This window comes from Apteryx mantelli, chromosome 1 (genome assembly GCF_036417845.1).
Source record: "Apteryx mantelli isolate bAptMan1 chromosome 1, bAptMan1.hap1, whole genome shotgun sequence".
NCBI lineage: Eukaryota > Metazoa > Chordata > Aves > Apterygiformes > Apterygidae > Apteryx > Apteryx mantelli.
Window position 1 is genome coordinate 171,472,254 of NC_089978.1, and position 10,971 is coordinate 171,483,224.

The 10,971-nt window shown below is 37.5% G+C and overlaps 1 protein-coding gene across 14 annotated transcripts in view; it reads left to right on the forward strand.

The window, feature by feature from the left end:
• Positions 1–7,526, forward strand: part of NR2C1 (nuclear receptor subfamily 2 group C member 1) — a 61,250-nt gene extending 53,724 nt beyond the window's left edge. For 12 of the 14 annotated variants that reach the window (XR_010886541.1, XR_010886556.1, XR_010886552.1 and 9 more), the window contains 3 exons: positions 1,651–1,756; positions 2,274–2,780; positions 5,561–7,526. Coding sequence is in view for 1 of the 14 variants with exons in the window: in XM_067312447.1 (XP_067168548.1) it covers positions 1,651–1,756; positions 2,274–2,448 (281 nt within the window). In the remaining 13 variants the exon portion in view is untranslated. Of the gene's footprint in view, positions 1–1,650; positions 1,757–2,273; positions 2,834–5,560 lie in introns of those variants that run through there. The other 2 variants (XR_010886550.1, XM_067312447.1) reach the window with 2 other exon arrangements.
• The last annotated feature ends 3,445 nt before the right edge of the window (positions 7,527–10,971 follow it).

Below are 10,971 nucleotides of genomic sequence, written 5' to 3' on the forward strand. Positions count from 1 at the left end.
CAAAGCAATATTTACTTATTTGTTTAGTCTGAAATTAATTTGTCTCCTTCCAATTACATTTGGCAATACAAAAGGTAGGAGGAAAAAAATCTCAGGAAAAGACTATCAGGTCACATCACTGAGCTGAGTTTTCTTTAGCTCAGGTGCTTTCAGATCACATACCTAACGATGTGTAGCTGCTTTAATGGTAATGTACTGTTTCATAGCCAATATTTTTGATCCTGTGAGCTGCATAAAAAAATCTTCATATCTCTCGAAGTCATGAAACTTATACCAGTACCTTGAGCAGGAGAGATGTTCTGGCAATGATTCACAGGCCAAATATTACAATATCGGGGATTTTAATGCTCCCCTACAGGATGGGGCTGGGCTGCACATGCAGCAGAGTCCTAAGGTAAGAATGTCAGCTTTAGTGGTCCCTGCTGATTTGTCTTCTGTAGCTGGAGACTGGAAGATTACTGAAAATCTGCTGTGCCAAGCCAGCTGTTTGATAGTCACAAGACAGCCTTAGGCAAAGCGATGAGTGCAAAGGAGTACCTAGAAGGCTTTGCATCATCATAAATGGCTACGAGCAAAGCAGTAGTGTTCTTCAAACTACTGTTTTGGGAAGTTGACTTCTAGCTGTGTTTCTGATGTTGTTTCAAAAGCAATGTCATGAAGCAACGTACATTGCATGTATGTAGTAATTCTTCAAAATGTGTTGCTTCTTTACAACCCTGCTAACCTCTTGTCCTCTGCATTAATTTGAAATCATGCTTTCTGTCAGGTTTAAGGAGATAAGGAATATCTGAATTACTAGACAAGACAAGATACTTATCTGTGAAATGGTGGGTTCAGGGGAATCGAATGTATCACGTAACTGCTAAACTGCTCAGAACGCTTCCACAGCTGTAGAGCTAGACCAAAAACTCCTGGTTTTGGTGAAGGCAGGCCATATATTTGGAGAGGAGAAGTGATTGTTAGCAGTAATCATTTATGATCCCATCTCAGAAATACAATTTGAGATTTGTCATGATATTATGACAGTAATATACTTGCATTAAACCAGATAGATAATAAATTATAGACCATGTAAAATGTTCAGAAGTACTAGAGAGTAATTTCCAAATGTGACTTGGCACTTGGATTAATACCCTTTCTTTTACCGAGATTTAAATTTCAAATTTTTAAATCAATGCTGAAAATTATACTTAGAACCTTGGAAAATTTTGCACAGACAGCTGAAAAACATATCTTCTGGAGTTGTTAGGCAATAAATGGCTCATAGCCTTTTATTTTGCTTTTTCAACTGATCCTAATTTTATTCTTCACCTCTGATCCAAATGCTATTTGTGCATACAATTTTCCAGAAAAATATGAATGCACTGGAACAATGCTGTTCTACTGCAACACAGAGAACACAGCTGTATCATCAAGATTGTTGTAAATATTGCAAGCACTGCATTTATTTGAACTCATTAGAGTGTCTGGTTGTATTTATAAGCAATTCAGTAAAACATCAGCATCAAAAAGGAGGTAAAGAGGTGTCCTATTAAAACTGTTGGAAACAGCTACTAAATAATCATCTGAGCATGCTTACAATTAGATAATCTGTATGGATTTTAGCACATTTTATATAGAACAAGTATAACAATGTAGAGTGTCTTTCAGATCACCCTGGTCTTGAAAACGTAGTACAGATTGAGAAATTTCAGGAAAAGGCCTACATGGAGTTCCAAGACTACATAACAAAAGCATATCCGGATGATACTTACAGGTGTGTAAACTTATATGGTTACCTCATTTGATTCTCTTTTCAGAGCATCTGTGATCTTGATTTGTGCAATATTTCTTGTAATAAATATGTAAATCTTGTTAAGAAATTACATTTAGTGAACTTATATTATGTATGTGCTCATTCATTGTTACTTTCCAAAATCAAGGCCCGAGTGTATTTTACATTTTAAAAAGGAAATATTTTAAATGTTTGCATTTTGAATTGCACCCTCTTGGGATATTTGATTGTTTGTCTAAGTCCAAACATACTATACAATCCATGTACATTGACTTGTGCGTTCACTTTTTTGTCTGTACTGTCAAAGATATGACTGGCCATAAATTATATAATCTGTTGGCTTAATTATCTATGCCTTTCGTGAACTATTTATATTGAATTTTGACTGGTGTTGTCCCTTGTTAATTTTTTCTGTTCTCTTACTGATAACATAATTGTGAATCACATCAAAATGCGTGACCACAATTGCATAACACTTTTTACCAAACTTTTTTTTCAGACTGTCTAGACTTCTTCTCCGATTGCCAGCTCTTAGACTGATGAGTGCTGCTATTACCGAAGAGCTATTCTTTGCAGGACTAATTGGAAATGTTCAGATTGATAGCATCATCCCATATATTCTGCGAATGGAGACAGCGGACTACAACTCTCAAATAATTGGTCATGCCGTATAAAAGTAGAAATCAAGGATTCTGTACCATGGCAGTCATGGTGATGTAAATGCATACCCTGTCTCCAAGAGATGACAATAAGCCTTCCCAAGCACCTTTCAAAAGAAGGCTAAAATTCCTCCTTTCCTGTACACTTGGGAAATGTGGTGGAGTGTCTTAAGGAATATAGGATCACTTCCTATTTTTCATCTGATCTTCAAGGACTTGTAAATTAACTTGGTATCTGAAGAAAATCAAGAATTGTCCATCCTATTTTTGTAGATAGATGAACTTGGAATATTTGTTTATGAAGTCCAGGCTTGTGAAGAAACTGAAGAAGCTTTGACTGAACTAAGGTATCACAACTTAGTTTGATGTTTTAGATAAATAAATTAACTTTCCTCTCTGAGTTGTGTTTCCAGTGTTTTGCTGCTAGTTCTTTCTCACTGATTGAATGGAACATACATGATCAAAGGTCCTGAAAAGGTCAGTGTTTCCATGGAAACAAGACCTTTGGAATCAGGCTCAGTTTTTCTGTTGTTTTGAAGAGAGATTCATTTTTTTGCTGAATGAAACAGTGGATACCATTTCAAGTGCAGAGAAATTGGAGAAAGTTCACATTTGAAAAATACTCTCTTTGTATGGTGGTGCAGTTGATTAAAAGTGAAACTGCAAAGGGTCAGTACTCATTGTTTTGTGGATGCAAAGGAATACATAAATATGTTGTAGTGTTATGTGTTGGTAGACCTATGGAAAACTAACAGGGAAGTGTGTATTGCAAGCATTCAAAGAGAGCAGCCTCCTATTTTTTTGGTCTCAGAAGTTAAAGCTTGTTCGCACTACCCCTCCTTCCTTCATACTCAGTGCACAAAGACAGAGGCATTCCAGGAGCCTCTAATATCTTCTAACCACCTCTGTAAGAAAAAAGCATGGTTTTGGACTTTTGTGCATCTGTTCACCTCTTTATCCTTACATAGGATTCGGGGAATGGTTTATTATGGTTAGCCTTTGGCTATGTAGTTCTCTTTTCCAACCAGTCTCATATGATTATATTTTAAATTTGAATTTGTGGAATCCACTCTCCTTCCTTATCTTCACGGTCTCCCCTGCTTTTCCTTTCCTTATCAGAAATGGGTCTAAACACTTGGTATACCTTGCCTGATCGTACTCTATGGCTCTATCTAAGGGTAGGTTCAAACTTTTTTCTGTCTTGAGGCATGCACCTCGCTGTCATGTAACACTGATGTGGGCTCTTCTTGCTTCCTTTTGCAACAGGAAGCTATAAATCCCTAGAAAATGTAATATCTGTTGCTTAAAATGAGAGAAGTATCCTAGTAAAAGTGATGGTGACACTAGCATTTAGGATTGTCAAAATCTTCGATTGAGGCCCAGGTCTGCTTATCCTGAGTCGTCTGTTTCTCTGGCAACATTGGGAAGAGCCTTTGACTGATCAAGAAACACATGATTGTGCCAAAATTGCTTAGCCAAAAGCTCAGCTGTAAGAGAGGCCTGAGTTCACTCTGCACCAGCAACTCCAAGGCCAAACCAGCACTGAGGGACTACTAGGTGAGGCTTCGGTGAGTTCTGTAGTTTTTCTCAGCACCTGAGAATCTTAATCAGCCAAAAAGGATCAGAGAACTGCCTCTGACAGTGAATTACTCTGTTCTCTTAATTCCAGTAAGTGAGCTGCTCATATCTTCCTCTGCCCAAGTTCTGTATTCTGAGGCTGTACTTTAGGAGCAGTCACGCTCAGTACTGCAGACCAAAGCACTCACTGCTGAGGACCCTTGACGGGACTGAATCATCTCTCCTCAGTCTGCCATGGCATTTGATGATTTCCTGGATGGTGACCTCAGGTGCTGGAGCTGGCCATGGCAGCTGAGCCCTTCCCACGTCCCACCTCTCGTAGGGTGCAGGATTTCAGCTCTTCTTTCACGTTGCTTGGAGTTCATGCAGTATGAGGACAACTTCTCTTCAGTGCTTATGCCATCCAGGAGGCATGCATCTCATAAGCAGGGCTTATGTTTCTGCCAATACATTGTGCTTGTTCCCTCCCCAGTGGTTATGGGTATGGCTCACCCAGCCACCTTTTTCTGAGAATATGGGCCCATCTTGCTATCTTTAAAACCAAGGTGCAGATGGGAGGTGTATCATCCTTCAATTCATCTCTGCTTAGAAATTCTGGCACTGTTTTCTAGCCCTGTGATATTCCTAACCCTCTTCTGGCCCCATCTGTATTTCAGGACATAACAGGCATAGGAGACTTACTGTCCTCTGAGTTTAAACTTTTTAAGGAAGCTGACAGCAGGTTACTCCTGAATAGTTTGAAGTTGGTTCCCCAGGCATTCAATATATTCTTGAAATAATTTTCCAGGTCTATTGGACCTCTTTACACCACTGTTCTCCAGATTCATGTAGCCCAGATGGAAATAAAAGCTTGTTTTCCATCTAAAATTAGTAGATTCTGTAAATATCTCACAGATCCTTGCAGAAATATTTGACTCCAGAGTTTAAGTCTCTGATGTGATATGCAGTTCTTTGTTTATAGCTGGCCAAAAAATTCAGTTGATCTGGCCTCTTGCATGGTACCTTCAAACCACAGAAACAGTTGAGGAAATACCAGTGTTTCTACAGAGGTAGATCTTTAGCAGTTGAATTCTGCAGCTCATCCATCTTCATCAGAGAGGTGTTCTGAAGGAGAAGGCCACAGAACTTTATTTTCTCTGGATTACTTCTGTTCTTGCTTCCTCTGTCCCCTAGCCTCTTTGAAGACAAGTTAGCCTTCTTCAGTAATGCATGGACTACCATCACTACTGACTGCTGGGTCAAGAGAAGAGTAGTCTTTTCTCTTTCTTAAGCTGCATTAACTCAAGAGCACAAGAATCTTGGTCTTGCGTTTCACATCAGACTGTTAAAATTCAGGTGTTTGAAACATGTTCCTCCTGTTTTTTGATGCCTGTCATCTCTGCAGGACAGCAGGAGATCCAAACCCCAATGGGGTTTGACTTTTTCTGCTCCCACACCTTTTATTCTTTTCCTGGAGAATCCCTTGGGCTTCATCTAGGATTTTTGCCAGATCATCTAAACCAGAAAATTAACCTATCCATATTTTTCTTTTCAAATCCTTGATTTCTAGGCCTGAGACTTCCCTTCAAATGTTGGGTCATGAGGGAATATGAAGAGTATTGTCGTCTTATTTACACAGGACAGAGACTTTCAGACATTCTTGAATCTAGTTATCTTGACAGGTGAGAAATCAAACAGGAAATCTCCGAACTAGATAACAAACCGTATTACATTTGTTTTGAAAACAATACAATTTAGTCACCGTCAATAATCAGAATATACCCTTAATAGTTCTTTGACTACATTTGGGACTTTGTTCAGTAATAGCTATTTTTTATCTTTGCAAACTGGACAGTTGGAGCTTCATTCATCTAGTGAACTTGATTTAACAAGTTCAAGAAGCCTTCAACCAAAGAACAAAAAAGTCTCCCCCAGCCACCTTTTTCTGAGAATATGGGCCCAGGGAGCGCCTAGTTATTTCAAAGAGATTCCAGTTACTTATGTGTTGTCCATATATTCATTAACCGTATACCCTTCTCCCTTGATTTGTCGGGATATTATACCCTCTATACTTGCTGTCAAGTGCAAGAGAAGAGAAAGATGTGAGTATATGCTTGCAGTATTCTGAGGGCCAAAAACCCCCCAGTTTCTGATCTTGAATACCTCTGGTGTTTGGACATCTGTAGAGTGCATGTGCATAAAAGCAACACATTTCAAAGAGCTCCAGCTACGGGTAAGTAATCTTCTTTTCCAAAGTTTTCTTAAAATTTCCATAATAATAAACCTTCATTATTCAGTTCAGTATTGGCTTAAGGTAGGGTACAGACTGCCCTATGCTGCCTGGCAAGTAATCTGTCTTGTCTTCATGATGATCCCATAGTGCAGGTTGTTGCTTCTATGTTATTCACTTTGCTCGTCAAGATTTTTCATTAATCATTTTGAGTTCTTAAACTATAAATTTCATGCTTTTGATAAGGAACGAGGCATAAGGTGGGTTTTCTCAGGAATGGTAACTTTAAAGCAGATAAATTAATACAGGGATGAATATGCATGTTTCCATTTCTGGCTTTTTTAAGATAACTGCTGCTCAATTAAATTACCTTCAGCTCAGGCCCTTCGTGTTTCTAACAGCTATTTGTTCTGATGACATAATCTCACATTACCAGCTCTGTGATTTACTGTCTTTTTTTTTTCCTTATGATTAAATGTTCTTTGCTACTGAATGAAAGGTTGGCTAATATTATTCTTTTTTCATGCTGTTCAGCAACATTGGTGATCTACTAACAAAAATGCAAATATTGAAACTCGCTCCACCATGGGCGTTAAAATATTTCAATAACTTTGTAACATTTTTCTTTACCCTTAATTTATTTTTCAGCTTTTTGATCTTCAGCAGTCTTAAGTGTTTTCACACCCAATCAGGACTTAACCAAACTGTGGCATTTACTAGCCAATAAACAGTAGTCTCCTTACCAATGAAAGGACAAGTTTATTTTCAACAGCTTTAAAATTTTCAATCTTGAGAGCAAGAAAAGTGATTATTAGTATAAACTGCATGAATGGAAAAATGAGTAAATTTATACATTTTAGAATCCTATCAATAAAGATGGAAGCAGTGTTATACATAATGAACTCACTAGTTCAAAACATTTTTCTTAAAAATGTATGTTGTAAATATATACATGTGACCAGGTTGCTTGTTTCATACTGGTAACTTCCTGGTAAAAACAGTTGCTGTATTTTAAAGTTTTTCAAAAGTACTTTCATTGCAGTACCATCTGCAGTCACAAATTTACCCTGTCAATACATTTCTTCTGTCTGTGATCCTCAGCATCAGCGAAAGTCAGTCATTGGTCTGCTCATTTTGTTTGGCTTCTAGTTTGCTAGTACATCCATTTTAATGTAAGCATTGGAATATCACTGTAATTGTCTTGCTGTTGTATAAAAGTCGCTGTAAATGTCTTGAAACCTGACTAAAATTGTAAAGTCTATTTTGGCTGTATTTTTTAAAATAAATTGTAACTTTCTATTATAGAAAACAAGTGTAATAACCTATTCGTTTGTTGGTGTTTTATATGAATTGACTTACAGACCTAAAAGAGTATATATGATTACAAAGAGTCTATGGATATTTCACACTTTTATTACATGATGTAGTATTGTCAATTATATTGAGACTCTGGGATTTGTGATAATTGCAATATTTTGCTGTTTTCTACCCTTTGTTGCTATTAACCCTTTGGTTTTGTGCTTACTACTTTCTGGCCTATGAATTTGCATATTTGAAAGTTTAATAATTTATTGTAAAATTTAACTTACCAGCATTTTTGGCTTTTAAAACACTACATAGAAATGTACTACACTGAACTCCGATCACAGATCTTCATATAATGCAATAATCTGTCATTATTCAGTTCATTATAGATCAGTTTTAAGTTGAAGTTTAGAGTATGGTTGGACACTTCTTCTTTTGACAAAATACAGACTTCATCTGTTCAGGTTTAATTATAATCATCTCTGATTTAAACATTACTGGACAAATAATGAATTTATCCGTGTTTATTATTGTGAGTCTTATCACAAAATTCAGTCCATTCCAGAAATTGACTATTCAATGATAATTTTAAAAGTGCCTTTTTTTTTTTTTTTTTTTTTTTAAGTCTTTGTCTTCTAATTGTAAATGTTTGCTGTGTTGGCATGAATGTGCAGGTAACCTAAAACAGAATCCGAAATGAGAAGTGAGCTACCATGCTTTTCATGTTTAAATTCTGAAACATATTTATCATGAAGTAAATGATATTACCCACTGATACACTGCAGATAAAAGGTGCAGTGGCAAAAGATAAAGTTCGGGTAATTCAATGAGTTGACTATTTATGAGAGCTGGAAATAAGGAATTAGACTCCTCCACCAGAATTAACTCCAGACTCTCTCGGCTCTTTTTAAAAAAATCATCTTTCTCAGTACTTCTGCAGAGCCCTGGTCCCCCAGTCAGGCCGCTAATCAAGTACTCTCTCATAGCATTTTCTTTTTCACTGCCTTTTGTTCACCTCTGAAGGGAAGAGCTCTCTAGAGAAAGTGCTCTTTTGATGAATAGTAAAACGTTGTACAGAACACTTCATTTACCCCCAGCATCCCCTTTTTTCTTTCTACTCATGAAACATCCAGTTCTGTTTCTTCCTCAGACCTCCCAGTGAAATAACCCCAAGGAACATTTGTACGTCATCCTTCTGTCATCCTTCAGCTTTCCTCAGGCTGCGTACAGTCCTGTGTTAATACATGCCTGTGAACAGCCCTGTTTAGCCACCTCAGTCTTCTGTACCCTGAGCTCTCAAGCATAATGCCCAACCCTTGCTCTGATTCATATACTAATGCGTAATACAATTTTCTAGTACATTAATGTTTTTCTGAAGTGAGGATTGTGCATTTCAGCTCGAGTGTGGGAACTGAATGTGTCCTCTGAGTCCCGGTGCTGGAATTGGAAGTGAGTCATTTGGACCATGAGAGCATGACTGCCTTTGAGTACCATAATGTCTGGACATTGTAAGGTTTCTGTGGCTGTTGAAATTGACTGAGCTAATGGATTTCCTAGTTATTTTTTAGTAATTAGATTTTGTAGTTATGCTTGCTCAAATATATTTTCAAGTTAATTGGGCTTGGATTAGGGGAAGGTGAGTGGAGGTGTTAATAAGGAGAGAACAGTATTTTGTGGCTTTTGTGGTGTGGTGGGGAAAAAGGGGAGAGCACAGAAGCGATGTTCTGGGGACCCTTTTAACTAACCTTCTGTGGTGGAGTTGCCTGTGATTGCAGAGAAACTGGATTGACCTGCTCCACCATGGGTTCTTCTGAATTAATACAGCACGTTTTACTCAGCAGAACTGTTGCTGGACCTCCAGAGAAACAAAGTGCCATGCTTTGAAGCTGTCTGTACTAGCTTCCTAAACAAGCAAGTTGGTTGGCAAGAGACTTGTAAGCAGCTGACTCTGTGGTTTTGGTCCTGCAGATTTCTAAGTGCTCTGCAAATCTGGAGTCTAATGCCTGAGGAGCTGCTAAGAAGCTGTTCATTGCTGACACGGAGGCTGCTTGATCCTACTGATGTGTCTAAGCTCCTTAAGAGCTTATTCAGGAGCATACCAAATAGCTGCGCATTTTGGTTAACAGCGGATAGCTGAGGAATGACTATAAAATGAGGTTTTCTCTCACACTGCAACCAGTGGAATTCTGCCACTGTGAAGTGAAGGATGGAGGCAGAGTTGTTGCTTGTGGTGTAACCTGAACAATTCTCAAGTAGTGACATGCATTTCCTAAAAATGGCAGTAAAGTTATCATGTTGGGGTTTTTAAGTGTTTTGCTATTGTCACTTTAATACAAACATATTTGAATGTGTTTGAAAGTTATAAAATACATATTTATAAGTTCTTTAGTCACATTACACTTTAATTTCAGTCTCTGAATTAACCTTTTTTTAGAGTAGCTGAACCCAAGTGACAAAAACTTTTTCACTGTGCTTCCGGGAAATAATGTGGATTATAGGACTGGCTAAAAATCTATTGGTGAAAGCATTAGAGATTGCCTTGTTTTGACTAGACTAAGAGAGACTAGAGATTGGCCTGGAAGTAGGGGATAGTGAATTGTGGAGATCTGTGTATTGGATTTTGCCACTGGAACTTTTACATTTCAGGAGGAGGCAGGAAGTGACAGAATTTTCAAAATCTTTATAATTTGGTCTTGTTAGTCTTTAATGTGTTGAATTTGTTTCTTAGTTTAATTCTGTGGATTGTGAATCATCGCAGCATAAATTTATATGACTTTACTAAGAATAGAAGGAAATAGCAGTGGAATAGACAAACAGTAAAAACATTTCTTCTAAGGTAAAATGTAAATATTGAATTATTCTGTAGCTCAACTGATCTTTTGCACTTTCTGAGAATATACAAATTTAGGTGTTTCAAGATCAACTGTACCACTGAATAAAGTTCTTTAAATAAAAACTAAAACTTGCAGGATTCAGTGAGACTGTTCTGTGCTATCAAAGTCATCAAGAGAAGTTGCATGCCATACTTTGAGATATTCAGGAAATGAATATATCTTTGAAAAATATGGTCCTACTTATTATGCTCTGGTTGTGTATTAGAAACAAAGCAACTAATGTGTTCAGATTTGGGGCAGGCAGTGAGGGGGTTAGAGCCAAAAGGGATCTCTCTGATAGCGTAGTCCAACCTCATGCTGATCACAGGCTATTCAAATTCCATATCAATGCTTGTTTTACAAGAAAATCATCCAGTTTTAATTTTTATATTTCCAATGACACAGAGTTCATCACCCTTGGAATATTGTTCAGATGGTTAATAGGCCTGTTAAAATTTGCATCTTCTATTTGCAATTTATCTTGCTTTGGGTTTCATCTACTTTAGCCTTGGTAAATTGAAAGCTCTTACTAAATTTTTGTTCTCTATATAGGAACCAAAAGAGCGTGATCAA